Raw genomic sequence first — 21,654 nt, 5'->3', positions numbered from 1 at the left:
TCCAGTTGTTACTGGAGTTTGTCAGGGGTGTGTACTGGCCCCCACACTTTTCAGCACTTGTATAGACTGGATTCTCGGGAGGATGTCAGAGAGATCAAGCTGCGGTGTATCATTTGGGAATGTCAAGATCTCGGACCTTGATTTCACAGATGATGCAGTCATCTTTGCGGAATATCCTGGTGTTGGCGCAGTGGTTAGGGCAGCGGCTTGGGATCCAAGAGGTCCTGAGTTCAAGCCCCGTTGGGCCACTGAATTAATACACCAGGGGGTTGACTCAGCCTGTCATCCTTCCGAGGCGGCGAAATGAGTACCAGAAAAAACTGGGCCGGTGTATACCCCGGTTAAGATAGGTGTACCATATCCATGTGTCGTAAGAGGCGACCAGGGTTGCGTCAGGAAGGGCATCCGTTGTAAAACATGTGCCAAATCAAGATGCGGATCATACGGATGATCCGCTGTGGCGACCCCTAACGGGAGCAGCCGAAAGAAGAAGAAGAAGAAGAAGAAGAAGAAGAAGAAGCAGTCATCTTTGCGGAGACTTTAGATATCCTTTTGGGGGCCCTTGAGGTGCCGAATGAGGAGTCTGAGCCGCTGGGATTATGGGTTTCTTGGGTCAAAACTAAAATCCAGGCTTTCAATGACATCTTGGATGATGCTGTCCTGTCTGTGTCTGTTTGTGGTGAGGATGTTGAGGTCAGGAGAGATTCACTTACCTTGGCAGTGATATTCATATCTCTGCTGGCTGTGTCAGAGATCAATAGACGTTTGGGTCACGCCTGGGGAGTCATGCACTCACTGGATCATGGGGTGTGGTGCTGCCGGTACCTGTGCGGGAGGACGAAAGTCTGAGTCTTCAATGTTCTTGGTGCTTCCAGTCTTTCTCTATGGATGCGAGACTTGGACTGTGACTAAGGATCTGAGACGAAGACTTAATTCCTTTGGTACCAGGTCTCTTCAAAGAATCTTTGGCTATCGCTGGTCGGATTTTGTGTCCAACAAGCAGTTGCTGAGAGAGACTCGGATGAGATTTGTTACCTGCATAGTCCGTGAGAATCAGTTGCAGCTGTATGGACATGTGGCTCATTTTCCTGACGCTGTTCTTTCTCACCAGATTCTCTCAGCGAGGGAGTCTCGCGAGTGGAGTAGGCCAATGGGCAGACCACATGCCTCGTGGTTGCAGCAGGTTGACCGGCATCTCAAGGAGATGGGGATGGGACTGGCATCTGCCTGGGTGATGGCCAGACGGAGGCCCCTGGAGTACCGGTGGAAAGTGGACTCAGTGACGCGCTGTTCTGGCGCATGCTCCCATACCTGACCTGACCTGTTCGGGGGCGAGGACGACCGCAAGATGGAGCAGTCGGCCCATCTCCCACTGATCACCGGAATTGGAAGGTCGTCACCCTGGATAACTCCGGAGCCGACGGGTTGCTTAAAGGACCATTGTCACCAATATTTTGACGGCATGAGGTAGGGTCCACTTGTCTAATTCCAATTGACCTAAGTACCCATGCCGTCTTACTACGAGGAAGCCACACCCTCGGCCGACTTTGTCCAAACCGAGTCGCTGTTACCGACTCCGATCTGGCATTACCGAGCGGAAGTTACCAAAGTCGCGCTGGACGAAATGAACAATTTATGGCACAAACAGCCTTCCTAGTTCTCAAGCCCGAACCATACTGGGCCAATGAAAAAAACGACAGGCAATGAGCTGGTACATTTAACAGGGGTTTATTGATAATACGGAGGGAGACACAGAGCAGAGTTATCAGGAATATAAAGGCAAGGTACAGTGAGCAAAAGCAGTTAACAATTTCTACTTATAAGACTGGCACCACACACACACCCAAAAAAGAAATGGACCCCACCGGGTCTTTATTCGGCCCTTCAGCTCAGGAGGGAAGGTGAGCTGATGGTCAGAGTCTGGCCGGGTACCTGTCCGCCTCGTGCGGTTTCTTCGAGAAGAGCGAACCAGCAAGCACAGGACCACGGAACCACCAAAAAGAACCCCCGAACAAGACACTCCACCAACGAAGCGAGGACCTCTGGAAAAGACCACAAACCAAGACCGCAGACGACGACGACGATGACTGCACACACCAAGAGAAATGGCAACCCCGTCCTCCTCCGACAATTCCAACCCAACTCCAGCGAACACTCAGGGGAGCCTCGCGATTCTTATCCCTCCTCCGGATGGGGTGTGGTGACCGGTCCCCTGAGGTAATCTTTGCCCTGATTGGACAGAGTTTCATGGGGTGATGTGCTGGCCATCCGTGATTGGACAGGGGGGGAACCCTCTCCTTTCCTGGGCAGAGTAGGTGTTCTGAGGTGAGTAAACCTCCGCCCACGTCCATGGTCGAATGCACGTGGGCAATGGCGTCAATGGTGCGAAGAAGTGAAGGATTGATTGGTTGGCGTTGGGTATTGCAAAAAATTTAACTCGAAAGAAACTTCGCAGCGCATGGACACTTATTAACCAATTAAACATAGGGGAGGGTTCTAACTATAAACACATACTTATCAAAATAACTGAACTTAGGGACTGCTGTCTGTTTGTGTGCAAATGGCTTCCAGATTCCTAACAATTCCACCTCCTCTTCAATATTTCTCCCTCTTCTCTTTCAGTCATCTGACCATCCAGTAACATCCCTCCTGATAAAGCTTCCAGAATCCAGGCTGGCTGTACATCTCAACTCTTTTATTCCTCGATTCGCCAATTGATGGAACCACCTTTCAGAGGCTATTCTGTCTCACTCGTCCCCCATGGCTTGAATCTGGCAGTGCACTGCCACCTCTTGTCATCCATCAAAATGAGTTTGAGAGTTGTGGAGTAGCGGATGAAACCCGAAACCTATCCAGGTTCCTCCTGATGACTCCATATTTGCTTTTTACTTCTTCGGGTTCCTTCTTGGTCTTCCGTGTCATTAGATGACAAGATCAAGCCGATTCGATTTTGGTTCAGGTCCGGAGATCCAGCCTATCAGTGGGATACAAAACGTAAACTGTTCAGCCTGGTGGAGGTATGTGCTCCACTGAGTGGCATTATAGTCTGTCAAATGGGATGTTAGGGACCTCAAGAATGAATTAAACCAGCAGAAAAAAAAATTAATTGGCTCCTGGTCATAAATGCTTTCAAGAGATTAATAGCTTATGTCTTATCAGATTTCCATGACAAGTTAATGGGCCTTCCCAAATCTAGAAACATTTTGTACCAATGCTGAAAATAAGACAGGAAGGTCGAAGTTTTTGACAGGTTTTAGCTTCTGGATAAATTTAATGTCTATGAAGCTAAATACTAATTACCTGTTTATCACCATTGACAAATGAAATGCATATCTGCAGTGGATTTTATGATTCTACATTTTATTTCCTTTTACATATTTTCAGAGATAATTTTCAAGAGCGTCATTTCCCATGGGATACCTTGACGCTCATTTAAAGTCAACAAACAAATAAAAAGTACAAAGAGCAACAAATGTAACTTGTAATTCAATGTATAAATAGGCCCAGGTCACAAAATAGTTTACATTTTAAAAAATAATGAGTAAAGCATTGAGAGGATCAAGCAGATCTGCAGCAGGATTGTGTGGCCAAGAAGGTGGAAGCAGTCAGTCCAGACACCATTGCCAAAGAAATGGGGATCCAAGAGAAAGTTCAAATAGCCCAACCACTGCCTTGATTTCACATGCTCGCAAGATATTACCAAAGATCATTCATCACAGAATGGAATAATTCATTAAGTGAGAAATGCATGTTGATTGTTGAGCAAGCAAGCAGGTTTCAGAAGAGGAAGAGATATTAGAATCAAATTGCAAATCTGAGGTGGATCACAGAAATAAAACTAGAGGGGGAGCACTTGGTAGAGTGCAAAACCTCTGCCGCCAATACTGCTGGGTCACTTAAGTGAACCTGATATCCTATTCATTGTAGGTCAAAGCGGATCAGACTTTACTGAACCATGATCGAATAAACTAAACGAGATAGATGCACATGCAGAAATGCCAAAAAAAAAAAAAATCGAAATTTTTTTGAAAAAAAGTTGTAAATTTTTTTTTTCCAACAAATTTTTTTTGGGGGGTTGGAAATCACTTAAAACATGTAGAAATGCAAAAATAAAATTCAAATATTTTTCAAATAAAATCGACATTTTTTTGAAAAAAATTTTTTTTTTGGACCAACTCCAAAATCTAATGGCATGATCCTTGGACCATACCTAATCCCCCAACCAAGTTTCGTCGAAATCCGTCTAGGAGTTTTTCCGTAATACTGTTCACAAACAAACAGACAGGGGTGAAAACAGTAACCTCCATCCATCTTCGATTGCAGAGGTTAACAAGGGAATATCAAATTAAGGTGCATCTCTTTTTAAGCTGGATGTGAACACCTGATATGTCTGATGAAAAGCATGCACATGAAACAAAAAACGACAGTAAGAAGAGTATGGATAGACAGAATGGTTTGGAATTGGAAAAGGGGTCAGACAGCGGTACATTCTCTTCCCATACTTGTTCATATTGTATCGTGAATACATCATGAGCGAATTAAACTTGGATGACAGAGGCTGGAGTCAGGATTGGAGGAAGATGTATCAACAATCTAAGGTATGCTGACAATACTACGTTGGCAGAGAGCTTGTTGAAACCGCTGCAGACAGTAAAGAAGGAAAGTGAAAAAGCTGGTTTATATTTAAACCTAAAAAAAGACTAAAATCTTGTCAACTGAGATATCGATATGTTCAGATTGGGAGACAATCACATGTAATTATTGGAAAGCTTTTTCTTCCAGGGTTCAAAGATTGACATAAGTGGAGAATGAGGAGGAGAAATTAATAGATGGTTGGCATTGGGGGGATGATTAATGGCAGGTTTGACAAAGATCTGGAAAGACAAAGATGTGACGACATAAACCACAAGGAGGCTGGTGAATGGTTTGGCATTTCCAATTGCAATGCATGTATGAGTCATGGACAGTGAGGAACAAACAACGGAAAAAAAAAATAACAGTTTTGAAATGTGGTGGTTGGGACAAGTATTTAAAATTCCATGCACTGCAAGAAGACCAAACAAATCAGGACTTAAATAAATTAAAAACAAGTAGAGGAACATTCAAAGTACACCACCCCATGCCAAATAAATCAATAAATCCTCCAGCGCGCGACATTGCAGGGGCACCTTCGGCGCCCGGCGATGCTGCAGTGCAGCACATGTTGACGGAATTGGGAGGGAGCGGTGTACAATAATTAATTGATTACTTGCATCATTAAAATAAATAATAATCATAAAATAATTAATTTCTGAATCAATTGGCAAATCGTATAGCAAAACCACCACTGCTTCATCTGAATGTGTAACTTTTTGAAAATTAAGTAATCCATTGAAAAATGAATAATTAATGGATAATTGATTAATCTCAAAATCAAAAATACCCTTTCTAGCAAAATCACTTGTTCACTGTTTTGTCCAAATATCAGCTTCCTCGCTCCAAAGGTGGCTTTGATATTGCCCAGATGAGAAAGAAAATAAATTAGGAATTAATAATTGAATAATAATTAATCAAGTAATTAATCAATTAATTGATTCATCAAAAAAAAAAAATTAAAGATTTTTTTCCCAAAGCACATCTTCACTTTTTTCCCAAAATTATAACTTCCTAGCTCAAAGGATGGCTGAGATATCGCCCAGACAAACAAGAAAGAAAACAAGAAAACAGAGTAAAAACCGAGTACTCCCCTCCTTTGGTGCCTGGCGATGACGTCGTGCATCGCCTGCATATGGAAATGGGAAGGAGCGGTGCACAATAATATGAGAGGTGATGCACGTTGATACTACAAAGTATATATATATATATATATATATATATATATATATATATATATATATATATATATATATATATATATATATATATATATATATATTTTTTTTTTAGGAGGAAGAAAGCGCTTCCAACCAAAAGTAAAAATGCGATTGACTCCACTAATTTGAGCAAAAAAGCGGAGCCACTCGATCTCAGGGCAACGTTTCGCCGAATTCACAGATGGCTTCATCAGGCACAAATAGATAATTGTGCCTGATGAAGCCAGCTGTGAAGCCTTTCTTCATTGTGTGTTGCAATCAAAACATACCTTTCTTTGATGATATGAGATGAGTTGTTCAGTCTTCAAATGTACAGAAAGTCAGAAGTCATTTTGAGGGTAATTTAAGGCAGTTACATCATATTATGGTTAAATGTACAGTCACCTGGATTGCATACATGAGCAAAAATATGCCTAATGTTTATGTTGGGCGACCCTTCTGTATTTTCATACTATTCAGCCTTGAAAAATCTGGATAAAACCCAAATTACATGCAACAACCTTCATTTATTTCACAAATTGCTCATCCCTCTATTTGGGTGGTGCATAGGCAACAGACCGCTACCTTGATTGCTCCCAAAAATAATAAAAACAACTTGGGTTACATCCATGAAACAAAAACATGCCGACTGCTTATATGCATATTAAATACATTGTTGTTATATGCCTCGGATAATTCCAATTGCACTGGCCCATAGGTTGACACCAGAGGCCCAATTGCATTGACCCAATTTCCTTGAAGCCTGTGGCCTATGCACACTGTCACCCTCATAAAATGGCAAATGTATGATTTTTTAAAAAAAGTTAAATTGTGGGTGCAGTCAAGCTAGCTGTGAAACCAATAGGACCGTTTTCTTTTTTTTTGGGGGGGGGGGTGAGGTAAGCGGTCCATACATGATACATACATACTCAAAAAACGAACTGGCTTTTAAATGTATATCAAGATACTCTGACATAAGTAATCCAAATAAGAGTCATTTTTCAAATTACACAATAACAAAGCATCAGAGACAATCCACAGGCCGAGCAGCACTGTTTATACCTCATTTGGCTCCTCGCTTCCCTTTCGTGAGTATACAATGTGGTATTTGTTCACAGGGCCTGGTGCTGGCTCCCAGGACACACGGAAGCTGCTGTGAGTTGTGTCGGAAAAACGAATTTTACGTGGGCCAGGTATTGCACCTGTGGTGGAAAAATAAAGAAACCCCAAAAAATTAATCTCATACCAGTAATAAAGGAACTCGATTAATAAACAACCTCACAAGAATAGTTGAAAGATCACAAATTTGCAACAACTGGAAGCTGTCTCGAGTTAAGTTACAATCTTTGAAAGAAGCTTGGAGTGGAGATGTTCTGATATGGAACACCTGAAAATGGTCTGACGATTTAGCCTGGAAACATCGCAACTTGGTCCTCAAAATTTTCGGTAAATCCAAAAAGGATGGATAGTTTAGGTCCTGAGAGAACCTAATTTGGCCTTTTGACACAAATTTAAGGATATTACATCCAAGAAGGAAGGTAGAGATAAAATGGACTGTTTGAAAATGTCACTTTTGAGGTACATTTTGAAAAACAAAATTGTGGAGATGGATGCTCGCTTTTCAATGGGAACTATGGGAGTGTATAACCTTGATCCAAGCATGTACCACTACTCACGTGTTGATTCACTCCCCCTGAGTGCACTGGACTCTCCCTCAGGGTAAACAGCAATGACGGAAATATCGTACTCTGTCAATGCATTCAATTCAGGCAATAATACTTCAGTCCTTCTCCCTCGCACCTCCATCTAAACAGAAAATACAAACAAATCCCTGATTTTTTACTTATATAATTTCCTACTTTCTCTCTTCCTTTCCATCTTTATTCCTTTATACTTATATTTGGATTAAAAAAAAACTATAGGTATCCAAGCTGGCACAGCAGTGTTAGAGCACATTGCCGCCATTGGTTCAATAATGGCTTTTAGAAGGAAAGACATGGTTTGTCTTGTGGATATGGACATTGTTTGGCCAAAGGTGGGTGTCATTTGGGCGTTAACCTGTCAATGACGGACCAACATTAAGACGCTGTCACACCATGACGATTTAGCCAGCATATGCCGATTTATGAAAAATTTGTCTAAAACGCTGGCACACGTCGAATACGTTGTAGGCACGTTATGCAATCGTTGACACACGTCGACACATGTTACTTGTAAGTTACTCATAAGTCGAAACAAGTGGAGGTAAAGGCCCGGTCACACCTTGACGTTTTAGCCAGCGATGGCAACGTATTAAAAATTTATGTAAAACGCTGGCTTACGTTGAACTTTTGATGGTTTTTTTAAAGATTCGGACGTATTCATAGCGACTTGGTCTTATGTATAACGCATTGGTAACGGACACAGAACGTTTCGTTGTGTTATAGATAACTTATACCAACGAATGCTGAACCTGTTGTCGGCCTACACAACCGATGGCCAACGATAGTCTAACTTAGGCATAGCGCGTTGCACGTATCGCCAACGATGTCGTGACGTAGCCTATTAAAAGGCTGACGCACAACGATTCGAATCATAACTGCCGTAGAAATGGAAGTGTCAACATCGCGGTCACACCTTGGCGATCTTGCCAGCGTATGCCGACCTAAGAAAAATGTGTCTAAAACGTTGGGGCACGTCAAATACGGTATGAGTAAGTTTGGTATACGTGAGTAGAACGCTAAAGTACGCTATCATACGTCGTAGTAAGTAGAGTACGTCAAGAAATTTTAAACATGTTCAAAATTTTACGACGTACTTGGCATATGACACACATTCCGCATGCAATGGGGATAAGTTTTACACACGATATGTGGACGCTTACACACGTCCACAAAGGCTACTTATAAGCTACTCATAAGTCGAAACACGTCGCGGTAATGTCTTTTTTACGCGAAACTTATTTCTAACTTATGTTTGACGTGCTTTGAACCAATTCTTTATGTAGTCCCAACACACATCGACGTATGTAGACGTATTCCAATGACGTCTTCCGGTCTGCCAAAAAAAATAAATTAACGTGTTTCTAGCTTACAACTGCCATATAAAGACGTGTTCCCAGCGGTTTTGGGAATTGGTATATAAAAATGCTGCTCATAAAAGGGGAACCCAACAGTGTTTTCGAGTCCTTTTTGAGTCGATGTCCATGTCAGCAGTAACAGTATAAGTATCAGTATCAGTATCAGTATTAGTATTAGTATTAGTATCAGTATCAGTATCAGTATTAGTATTAGTATTAGTATTAGTTTGTTCATGTTGGCAGAAGTAGGTGAGTGTGAGGGGGAGGGTGTGGGTTATGATGGATCCTCCTTACGTCCACGTGTCCACGGGTAGGAGACATCTTTTCACCATTGTTCGAAGTTCTTCGCGGCTAATTTTTTATGGGGCTTTTTCAACAATGAGCTATAGCTTGTTTTTACGATTTAGGTCTATTCATAACGGGTTGGACAAATGCACAATGAACTAATAATGTGCATAGAGCGCTTTGATTACTTATAGATACGATATACCAACGAATAATTATCGTGAAGCCGGCGTTCACAAACTATGCCCAACGATAGCCTAACTTATCCATATCGTGCGGCAGTTTATCTTTGCCGGTGACATAGGGTTTGCTATTCATAGGCTGCCACTCAACGATTTAAATGTCTGCATCTCCACTATTGAAAGTAGACGCTTGCGCTCAACAATTGGATTTTTTTTTACACTCAACGACTTTTAAACGGTACCACTCAGCTATTTTCATTGTTTACAATGAACGATTTAAATTGCTGTCACTCGCCTTTGTTTTTTGACGCTGGCGCTCGGAAATTTTAATCGTTTCTATCGAACGTGCTAAATCGCTCAAACTCCACTATTGAAAGGAGACGCTTGCGCTCAACAATTGGATTTTTTTTACACTCAACGACTTTTAAATGGTACCACTCAGCTATTTTCATTGTTTGCAATGAACGATTTAAATTGCTGTCACTCCCCTTTGTTTTTTGACGCTGGGGTTTGGAAATTTGAAGCGTTTCTTCTGAACGTGTTAAAACGCTCAAACTCGACTATTTTAAATAGACGCTGCCGATGGACAATTGGAATCAGAGCCAAGCTAGACATCAAAGTGTGAACATCCTCGTCATGCCGAAGAAAAGTTTGAAGAATGCTGCAAATAAGTGTCCTGGCCGTGGCCATGGACGCTGACGCAAGGACGATCCATTATACCGACGTCTTTCAGCCTATGAGTAACTTAAAAGTAACATCTGTCGACGTGTGGCAACGATCGCGTAACGTGCCAACAACATGTTAATCATAGGTTAGAAATAAGTTTCGGGTACGCTAATCATTACCTCGGCGTGTCTCAACTTATGATTAACTTACAAGTAGCATGTGTTGACGTCTGTCAACGATCGCAGACCGTGCATACAACTTGTGGTCAGCGTAGCGGAACGTGTGAGTCATACGCCGGCATACGTCGTGAAATTTCAAGCATGAAAAATTTGAGGACAACCAAAAAGTACAACGTTTAAAGCCAACGTACAACGACGTATGGCAGTGTTTTTCAGCGTGCTCTCAATGTTATCAAAACTTACCCATAACTTATTCAACGTGTGCCAGCGTTTTAGAAAAAAAATTCAAAAATTGGCATACGTTGGCTAAAACGTCAAGATGTGACCGGGCCTTAATGTTTAGCGTACCCGAAATTTATTTCTAACCTATGAGTAACGTTTTGTAAGCATGCTACACAAACGCTGTTCACACTTCGCAACACGTTACTTGAAAGTTCCTCATACGTTGAAACACGTCAAAAGTAATGTTTAGGGTACCCATGACTTATTTATAACCTATGAGTAACGTGCTTGGGAATTATTTGTAAAGCATGTCCTCTGCACAAATACGTATGTAGATGTATTTAACTTCTTCAGGATGACCACAGAACTTACTGAATGCATTTCTAACTTACAGATACCATATAATGGCGTATTGGCAGCGATGAGGGGAATTGGGATATAAAAGGGGCTTCGCAGGAGGAACCCGTCTTTTTTAGACTTCGTGGTGAGTACATGTCCCTGTCATTCCGAGAGATTGAGGATACGGCAAGGCTGAGACGACAATACCTACCTGTCCTCGAACATCAACATGACCTCATCGAGTTGACACTGCACCAGTTGCGTGCCAATAGAGCCGGGAGAAGAAGACGTGAACGGAGGAGAAGGAACTGGGTCAGACCATGGATCGGGAGACGACACCATTATGGCATATATGACCAGCTCATGGTGGAACTCTGGAACGAGGACCATGCATCCTTAATCAACTTCCTGCGAATGCCCCCAGCGATGTTCGACGAGCTGCGAGCCAGAGTGGGTCCAAGGATAACTAAGCAGTACACCTTCTACAGGGATCCGCTTGAGCCTGGCATGAGGCTGGCACTGAGCCTGCTGCTCTTGGTGCCGTGACTGCAGTACTGTGGAAGCGATTTAACTCGTTCAATGAAAACGATTTCAATTGCTGAGCACCAGCGTCCAAAAACAATAGGCGAGTGACAGCCATTTATTTAAATCGTTCAGTGTAAATCATTTCAATAGTCCAGTGGAAACGATTTAACTCGTTCAATGGAAACAATTTCAATTGCCGAGCACCAGCGTCCAAAAACAATTGGCGAGTGACAGCCATTTGTTAAAAGTGAAGTTGCAGCTTATGAATAGAAAACCTCACGTAATCGTCGACGATACGCTGCCACGCTATGCATACGTTAGACTATCGTTGGGTATACGTTGTGGACGCCTAAAACACGCTAATCAATCGTTGGTATAACTTATCTATACGTTATCGAAGCGTTCTGAGTTCATTACTAGTATATTATGCATTTGTCCAAGTCGTTTTGAATACTTTAAAAACTGAAACAAAAAAATAGTTCATCGTGGGAATGAGAAAAAAAAAATTAGCCGAAAAGAACATCGAACAATGGTGCAAAGTCGTCTCCTATTCGTGGATGCAACGAGGATCCATCATCACCCACACCCTCCCCATCACGCTCACCTACTACTACTGACATGGACCGACTACTACTGCCAATACTACTACTACTACTACTACTACTACTGACATGCTCACCTTATACTACTACTACTGATACTACTGACATTGACATCTACTCAACATGGAGTCTGGAACACTGACAGGTTCCTCTTGTGAAGCCCATTTGTATATACCAATTCCCCTAAACGCTGCCAATACGACATTATATGGTAGATGTAAGTTAGAAAGACGTTCAGGAAGTTCTGTGGTCGTCCGGAAGACGTCAATCAAATTCGTCTACATAAGACAATGTGCGTTTGAGATACGTTACACATTGGTTGAAAGCACGTTACTCATAGGTTCAAAGCACGCTACTCATAGGTTCAAAGCACGTTACTCATCGGTTAAAAATTAAGTTTCGGGTATGCTTAACATTACCTCGACGTGTTTCGACTTTTGAGTAACTTACAAGGAATGTGTGTCCGACGTGTGTCAACGATTTCGGGCCGAGAACTTATGCCAGCGTATGCGGAACTTGTGAGCCATACGTTGAGTACGTCGTAAAATTTTCAGCATGCTTGAAATTCCACGACGTACTAGACGTACCACGGAATATGACAGCGTACTTCATTCTTATTCAGCGTGCTCCTAACGTATACACAACTTACCCATACCGTATTCGACGTGTGCCAGCGTTTTAGACACATTTTTCATCGGTCGGCATACGCTAGCTAAATCGTCAAGGTGTGACTGCGATGTTGACACTTCCAATTTTCAGGCGGTTATTATTTAAATCAGCGTGTGGCAGCTTTTTCACAGAGAACGCCACGAGTTCGTCGGCGATACGTGCAGCACGCTATGACTAAGTTAAACTATTCTTGGGCATAGGTTGTGAACGCCGACAACAGGCTAAGCATTCGTTGGTATAAGTTATCTATATGACAATGAAACGTTCTGTGCCCGTTACTAATATGTTATGCATACGACCAACACATTATGAATACGACCAAAACTTAAAAAAAAAAACTCAAAACTTCAGCGTACGCCAACGTTTTGCATACATTTTTATACGTTGCCATTGTTGGCTAAAACGTCAAGGTGTGACAGCGCCTTGAGGACAAACGTCAAAAGACTTGCAGTATTTTACTGATGATCAAATTGACGTTGGTCCAACAAAATGGCCAGTGTTAGGCAAACACAGCTGTGTCAGATGGCATGCCCAGTGCACGTGTGTGTGTGTGTGTGTGTGTGTGTGTGTGTGTGTGTGTGTGTGTGTGTGTGTGTGTGTGTGTGTGTGTGTGTGTGTGTGTGTGTGTGTGTGTGTGTATATTGTTGTGGTTACCAAATTCGCAAACCACCATTCAGGTCCCTTAGGTGAGGTATCTCGGTAAGTACATGTGTAGTTAGGCCCAAACCCGTTGTCTAGTGGGAATACATGTCATTCATGCGTGCTGCGACTCTTCAGGATAGCCGTTTTTCTTTTGCTATCTTTCTTTTGGACCAACCGCCATGATTACCACCACAACCACAACATCAACCACCAACCACAACGCCGCTTCACCACAACCGCCACGACCTTCACGTCACACCTCGCAACCGTCGCATCGCCACCGTTCTTGCGCCGCCTGTGGGTACCGGTGTTGGACTCGTGCAGGGCGCGCGCCGAACAGCGTGTACAAAATCACGGATTTTGTGCTTCAAAAACGGATCAAAAACGACACACGCCCACTTTTTGCCATCCAATCGGTGAGCGAGGGGCGAATTGGCCCCGCCCCCAGGGCGATCGATATATGCAAATTTATGGATCAAAAAGCCTTCACGCCCACTTTTTCTCGGGCCAATGGGGAGCGAGGTGAAAGGTCGAAGGGAGGGGGTCAAAGATGAGAGGGCGAAGCTACGGGGCTGATAAAAGGACCGTGTTCGTCAGTCCAGGGAGTCCAGAGGCGGAGAGTAGGGGAGTCCAGAAGCAGAGAGTCCAGAAAGTCCAGAGGCGGAGAGTAGGAGAGTAGGAGAGTCGAGATCAGAGAGTTAAGACTTCGCGGGCGGTGGAAGGAGATGGTCGTCGTGTGCGTTGGAGTCGGAACTGAGGGGACGGAGCTGTGGAAAGGCAGCGACACCAGACGAGGGGGTGCTCGCGTCGTGCAGGGAGCTGCACCCCAGGGAGGCCGACAGCGCGACCTGGCCGAGGTGGAGACGCTCGTCGCGGGATAATAAAAATCCTCTATACCCCGAGCATCAGCAACCCCCTCCTGTTTCCCCCCGCGCTGAGATAGTGCGACCAAGGGGGCCCCTTTCCCACCCCCTACCAGACACTGTCCGCGAGGCCCGCGGAGTTGAGGCGCCATCGCCGCTCCGCGTCTCATCACCAGACGGGTAGGCGCGACCCGGTCTCGGCCTCAGGCCCGCCTCATCCTTGAGGGTATTCTTTTCCTTGGTTTTGGGTATGTGTTGTCGGCGCCGTCTGTGAAGTAAAATTGTATAAGTGTTGCCGTGTGCTCGGTAGTCGGTATTAGCTCTGCATTGTGTTTTCGCTTTTACATTTGCTTTTTGTGTAAATTACATTGTGTCTTTTCTGTGTGCATTTGGTGGAATTGTATATGTGTGCTCCCGTGTGCCGCGAATAAATGTGCTTTGTGTTGAACTGTTTCCCGCTTCGCTTCGTCTTTTCCTCTATTGAATCCCCATCTTGCTTCACGTAAAGGGTTGGTAGTGGGCTGAATACGCCCGATAATTAATCGAACCGTCGAGGTCGAAGATAACACCGCTCGGTTATTCTGATAGTACGGAACGGGTCGCTTAAGTGGCCCGTGTCCGAAGTCGACCTGCGGCGAGGTGCGATCGCCCGGTCTACCCTCCGTGTGGGTACTTAGGTAGGTCGAATTTGGCGAGCAACCCTATCCCACGCGGGGGCTGATTGGCTCGATCGCGGTGAGACCGAAAGGTCCACCCGTGACTGGTTCCCGGCGTTAGTCCGAGAGGGTCACGACTGGATTGTCCGTCCGGTGGGCGACGTTCCGCGATTCGAGTTACGTGGCCGTCAGCACGCCGGCGGGCGCGAATACCGCAACAATATATATATATATATATATATATATATATATATATATATATATATATATATTTATATATATATATATATATATATATATATATATATATATATATATATATATATATATATATATATATATATATATATATATATATATATATAATAGCCTGGTGTTGGCGCAGTGGTTAGGGCAGTGGCTTGGGATCCAAAAGGTCCTGAGTTCAAGCCCCATTGGGCCACTGAATTAATACACCAGGGGGTTGACTCAGCCTGTCATCCTTCCGAGGTCGGCAAAGTGAGTACCAGTGTGCTGGGCTGGTGTATACCCCGGTTAAAATAGGTGTACCATATCCCTGTGTCGTAAGAGGCGACCAGGGTTGCATCAGGAAGGGCATCCGGCGTAAAACATGTGCCAAATCACTATGCGGATCATACGGATGATCCGCTGTGGCGACCCCTAACGCGAGCAGCCGAAAGAAGAAGAAGAAGATATATATATATATATATATATATATATATATATATATATATATATATATATATATATATATATATATATATATGCACATATGTAAATATTTTCTTTTTTCTTTTTTTCACTGCACACTGGCCTAATGTAACACCAATTTGGTAGCATTTTTTATATGTGTGTTTGTGTGTGTGTGTATATATATATATATATATATATATATATATATATATATATATATATATATATATATATATATATATATATATCTGTGGATATATGCATATGTATATATATGTGGAGAAAAAAAAAATATTCATTCATACACGTACATACACATAATACATATATACTCGAGATATATATATGTGTGTATATATATATATATATATATATATATATATATATATATATATATATATATATATATATATATATATATATATATATATATATATATATATATATATCGAAGTTGACAAATACGTGTGAAATTTTTGAGAAACTTTTGAAGAAAAATGTTCGAGTTGCCACATCAATGTACCATAGAGCATTTGCCTTTCCAATAAAATGACATTCGTCGAATATTTGCACAAACATGTTTCCATTCACCATTGTCAAAGCTTGTTTGGGATGATACAAGAATATAAAAAATACCTCCTTGGAGTCATGGCTGTCTTTTGCTGAATAAACAATCCGATACTTCTGTACTGGACCCAGAGCAGCATCCCAGGAGGCCCTAAAGCTACTGTGACTGACATCAGAAAATCGCAGGTCACGTGCACCACCAAGAGGTACTGGAATGAGAAAAATGTACTAATTTATTCAGCCAAAGATTTTGTCACATATTTTATGAGAAAACAGCACTTCAATATTGAGGAGTATGAAAGAGAACAGATAGTAAAAAAGGAAACTGAATAAACAATCAAGAATAAAGTGAGTGAAAATGAAAATCCAGGGTACACACTTTAAACAAGAATGGCATTGGGTGGAGGACAGACTTCTGCCAGGCTGAACAGTTTATGTTTTGTATCCAACCCACGGAGATGCCAGATCTGCATCCAAACCTGAACCGCAATCAAATCGGATTATTCTCTTCACTTAACCAACTCATCCACCTAGTTTTAGCAAACTCGTTAACAACCTTTTGAAACATCATGCTATTTATCATTTATTGCCCCAATCTCTCCATGGTGAAGAATCACTTAATAAATTTTAAAAACTATGTCATCCAGATCAGCATTTCAGGGCATTATCACATTTCTCGTTATGTGTCAATAGCATTACCAGTTACAGTGAGGACACTGGAGAAATTTGGCTTGTTGTTGAGGACACTGGAGAGATTTGGGTTGTTGGTGAGGACACTGAAGAAATTTGCCTTGTTGGTGAGAACACTGGAGAGACTTGGGTTGTTGTTGAGGACACTGGAGGGATTTGGGTTGTTGGTGAGGACACTGGAGAAATTTGGGTTGTTGTTGAGGATACTGGAGAGATTTGGGTTGTTGGTGAGGACACTGGAGAGACTTTGGTTGTTGGTGAGGACACTGGAGAGACTTGGGTTGTTGTTGAGGACACTGGAGAGATTTGGCTTGCTGGGGAGGACACTGGAGAGATTTGGGTTGTTTCTGAGGACATTGGAGAGATTTTGCTTGCTGGTGAAGACACTGGAGAAATTTGGCTTGTTGGTGAGGACACTGGAGAAATTTGGGTTGTTGCTGAGGACACTGGAGATATTTGGGTTGTTGGTGAGGACACTGGAGAGATTTGGCTTGCTGGTGAGGACATTGGAGAGACTTGGGCTGTTGGTGAGGACACTGGACATTTTTGCTTTTTCACGCCATCTCAACCAATCAAACATGCTGCTTGCACTATCAGTGTTCGGGAACATCAAGAGTCAGAAAAAAATGGCAGCTCATAGGAAATATCAATTGTGCTCAGAAACACAAAGTTAAAGACCTTTCCCATGTCGTTTTTTTTTAATCAAGACGGTGCAGAGTGAGGTGTTCTATGAACTCTCAAGTTCCCTTAGTTGTAAAATGATTATTAGTTCAATATAATGACCCTCCTCTTGAACTTACGCATTAAAACACTTATTTTACATCAACCTGCATAGAAAATAATTGATAAATAAAAAATAGGACCACTGGACAACCCTCTCCAGTGTCCTCAGCTTATCTGGATCCTGGCCTAATTTTGTAACCCAAAGTTGGTAGCATTCTGACTGGTAGGTCAGGAGAAGAAGATTTTTGAAGGAATTTATGTGATTTTGCCAAAAATTTACCAATCCCACCAGTTTGACACAATTCTGGTGACGTGATCGGCATGACCTCCACAATTAATATCCCTACCCTGGTCTAATGTTGCAACCAAAATTTAGTGGCATTCTGACTGGTGGGTAAGAAAAATAAGATTTTTGAAGGAATTTACTAACTCTGCCATTTTGACCTCCTTAAAATCACATGACTGGAATAAGCTTTGCAATCCCTGTTGTTGCCAGTCAGGAGTGGAACGTTGTTGCCAAATTTCAGCTGGATCAGTCCAGCGGGTTGGTCGGAGAAGTCGAAATAGGAGACAGATGGACGGATGAATGGTGCACGATCACAAAACCTTTTCTGTAATTCCAATTCTAGATAAGCGAAAAAACTATGGAGGGGAGACATGGAATATAACAGAAGAGAGCTGTTGATAATCACGATGAAGTAATCATTTTCTCAGGTATATCTTGAGGAGGCAACAGGGACCTTTGTTCCTTTCTAAAAGTGAAAATGAAACTTGAAGTGTTTCCTTTTGAAGGTAAACAAGATGGACACAAGAGTCAGTATTTGGCCAGCAAAGATTACAAGGAACATCCATTTCAATACAGGAGAAGGGTATTGGGCCCATCAAGCCTGCACCACCATTACATATCTCACTCAATTTTAACACCATCTACTGCTTCTGCTGTCACTATAAATTTGCAGGGAGACTGACTATTCCATGCATTTACTGTCATATGAGTGAAACACCCCTGTCTTAATGTCTAACTACCATCTTAACTACACTTCTTTACCGTGGCTCCTTTTCCTACCATTATCCATTTTGCTGAAAAAACGTTTTTGCACTGATTTTGACTCTACCCTTCATTATTTTAAACATCTCAATAAGATTCCCTCATAATCACCTCCTTTCTAATATATAAATTGGCATCTCCTTCAGCCGATCCTCATGGCTTCATCTAGCGAGGCCTGGGATGAATCTAGTTGTCTCAGCTGTAACCTCTCTGTGGCAGCTGTAAGTCCTTCCTCGAACGTGGTGACCACAACGCATTGTTTAATTATTGTCCTGACAAATAATAAGGTATATTGTCCTGATCTAAACAAATAAAAGGCAGTGTGTGTGTGTGTGTGTGTGTGTGTGTGTGTGTGTGTGTGTGTGTGTGTGTGTGTGTGTGTGTGTGTGTGTGTGTGTCACCTTCATAACTCCAAAACTATAAAAACCTAGCAGCATGAAACTTTACAGGCATACAAAGAAAACGCCTAGGAAGTGCGAGAGTGAAAATTGGTTGTTTGGGTTAATTAAAACACCCCCTTTGAAGATAATTAACGGCCTTATTTAATTATATCCTTCATCAGGCGATCCTCAGCCATCTTACTGTCTGTGGTCTTAACGCGTTTCCTGGGTAACCTCACTGGGGTCTGAAGCCACCATGTTTTTTGGCCTCGATGTTAGCTCCATATTTGAAAGTATCAGCAGTTCCGACTCCCTAAAAAGTGTTGATTTGTCCAATTCGGACATTGCACGGGAGTTTTCCGGTGCATAGTTGTATCGAGCACAATTGGTAATTGCTTGCCAAGCCAGGCGTTCCCTTGGAGTGCTTGAGTGATGAAGCCACTGACCAAGCTGTGCATTGTAGTTCGTGTCCTGATCAGGATATGCAGTCGACAGTTACTACAATATAGAGGTAGGTATACAGCACACACAGACGTGGTACATATGGGTAGGTGAGGCAAAGCTCTCCCACCCCCCCTATCCTCGCTCTTCCCTCCTCCTGAGCTTCCCTCCCTCCTGCCTCCTCTCTCTCTCTCCCCCCCCCCTCTCTTCCCTCTTCCTCTCTCGGTTATATTTGTATTTGCTAGTTTGTATTTGTTGTATTTACAACGTCGGGTTGTATTTGTTAGTATATAATAAATTGTCCAAGACAAACTCTGTTGTTATCGTGGTTTAGACTGCGATGATATGTTGTAATAGATTTCTCATTATCTTCCTCTTGGTTACATCACTTTCATATACGTTGCTGTAAATGAGCATATTATACATGGCCAAAAACCGTATTGGTGTTCCTTAAGCTCCTGAAGCAAATGTAGAATATATATTTATGTTTAATTGCTACAATATTGCCTGGGGCCAAGCAAATATATGCCTCAGGTCCATGAATTATATCAAACGGTTCACAATGATGATCCACACTGAAGAATAAGATCCACATTATGAAGGTTTGTGCTCGTACTACCCGCTCTATCAAATATGGCTAAATCATGCATATTTTGACATTTGTTTTGAATGAATCCGACAATGACATTACAAGCTCGTGTTTGCATCCATCACAAAGGCTGAAGATATGCAGATTTATTCATTTATTTTCTTCTTTACCAAATCAGATTTTTGATTGAAAATTATCTCAAAGACTTCCATTTGTGACATATGGTAAAACTGCCTCAACAAAAGTGGCTATGTAACTTCCCGTGAGGCACATATCAATCATCATAAACAGTATCATCTATTATACGTGAACAAATAAGCGTGGGGTGTATATAAGCACTCACATGTGGTTTCAATTCCCCTGAGTGCAGTGGATTCACCATCAGGATAAACGGCAGACACAGAAACATCGTACGGAGTCAGTGGGTTTAAGTTTTTCAACAAAGTATCCGTTCTTCGAACTTCAACCTAGAAAGAATATAAATATTATAATTTGGCATGAAAAAACACAACATTCTTTTGTCTTGGAGTGCAATGTATTTATTATTCAAATAAGCCATCATTAATATTGTCTGCCACTGACATTATAAAGGTATATATATATATATATATATATATATATATATATATATATATATATATATATATATATATATATATATATATATATATATATATATATATACACATATACATATTGTTGTGGTTACCAAATTCGCAAACCACCATTCAGGTCCCTTAGGTGAGGTATCTCGGTAAGTACATGTGTAGTTAGGCCCAAACCCGTTGTCTAGTGGGAATACATGTCATTTATGCGTGCTGCGACTCTTCAGGATAGCCGTTTTTCTTTTGCTATCTTTAATTTGGACCAACCGCCATTATTACCACCACAACCACAACATCAACCACCAACCACAACGCCGCTTCACCACAACCGCCACGACCTTCCCGTCACACCTCGCAACCGTAGCATCGCCACCGTTCTTGCGCCGCCTGTGGGTACCGGTGTTGGACTCGTGCAGGGCGCGCGCCGAACAGCGTGTACAAAATCACGGATTTTGTGCTTCAAAAACGGATCAAAAACGACACACGCCCACTTTTTGCCGTCCAATCGGTGAGCGAGGGGCGAATTGGCCCCGTCCCCAGGGCGATCGATATATGCAAATTTATGGATCAAAAAGCCTTCACGCCCACTTTTTCTCGGGCCAATGGGGAGCGAGGTGAAAGGTCAAAGGGAGGGGGTCAAAGGCGAAGCTACGGGGGGATAAAAGGACCGTGTTCGTCAGTCAGAGTCGAGAGGCGGAGAGTAGGAGAGTCGGAAACAGAGAGTCAAAAACAGAGAGTCAAGACTTCGCGGGCGGTGGAGCTGCTCGTCGTGTGCGTTGGAGTCGGAACGGAGGGGACGGAGCTGTGGAAAGGCGGCGACACCAGACGAGGGGTTGCTCGCGTCGTGCAGGGAGCTGCACCCGAGGGAGGCCGACAGCGCGACCTGGCCGAGGTGGAGACGCTCGTCGCGGGATAATAAAGATCCTCTATACCCCGAGCATCAGCAACCCCGTCCTGTTTCCCCCCGCGCTGAGATAGTGCGACCAAGGGGGCCCCTTTCCCACCCCCTACCAGACACCCTCCGCGAGGCCCGTGGAGTTGAGGCGCCGTCGCCGCTCCGCGTCTCATCACCAGACGGGTAGGCGCGACCCGGTGTCGGCCTCAGGCCCGCCTCATCCTTGAGGGTATTCTTTTCCTTGGTTTTGGGTATGTGTTGTCGGCGCCGTCTGTAAAGTAGAATTGTATAAGTGTTGCCGTGT

General features: G+C 42.8%; 1 protein-coding gene across 3 annotated transcripts in view; it reads right to left on the bottom strand.

The window, feature by feature from the left end:
• The window catches only part of LOC147027132 (collagen alpha-1(XII) chain-like), a 365,482-nt gene that overhangs the window by 134,659 nt on the left and 209,169 nt on the right, over nucleotides 1-21,654 (bottom strand). For all 3 annotated transcript variants that reach the window (XM_085883313.1, XM_085883312.1, XM_085883314.1), the window contains exons 31-34: nucleotides 20,194-20,317; nucleotides 16,049-16,188; nucleotides 7,508-7,637; nucleotides 6,894-7,033 (exon numbers count right to left, since the gene is read on the bottom strand). In XM_085883313.1, coding sequence (XP_085739439.1) covers nucleotides 6,894-7,033; nucleotides 7,508-7,637; nucleotides 16,049-16,188; nucleotides 20,194-20,317 — 534 coding nt within the window. The remainder of the gene's footprint in view (nucleotides 1-6,893; nucleotides 7,034-7,507; nucleotides 7,638-16,048; nucleotides 16,189-20,193; nucleotides 20,318-21,654) is intronic.

This window comes from Eptatretus burgeri, chromosome 5 (assembly GCF_056783735.1).
Source record: "Eptatretus burgeri isolate ZD-2024b chromosome 5, Ebu_testis_v1, whole genome shotgun sequence".
Lineage (NCBI taxonomy): Eukaryota > Metazoa > Chordata > Myxini > Myxiniformes > Myxinidae > Eptatretus > Eptatretus burgeri.
This window is presented reverse-complemented; position numbering and strand designations above follow the sequence as displayed.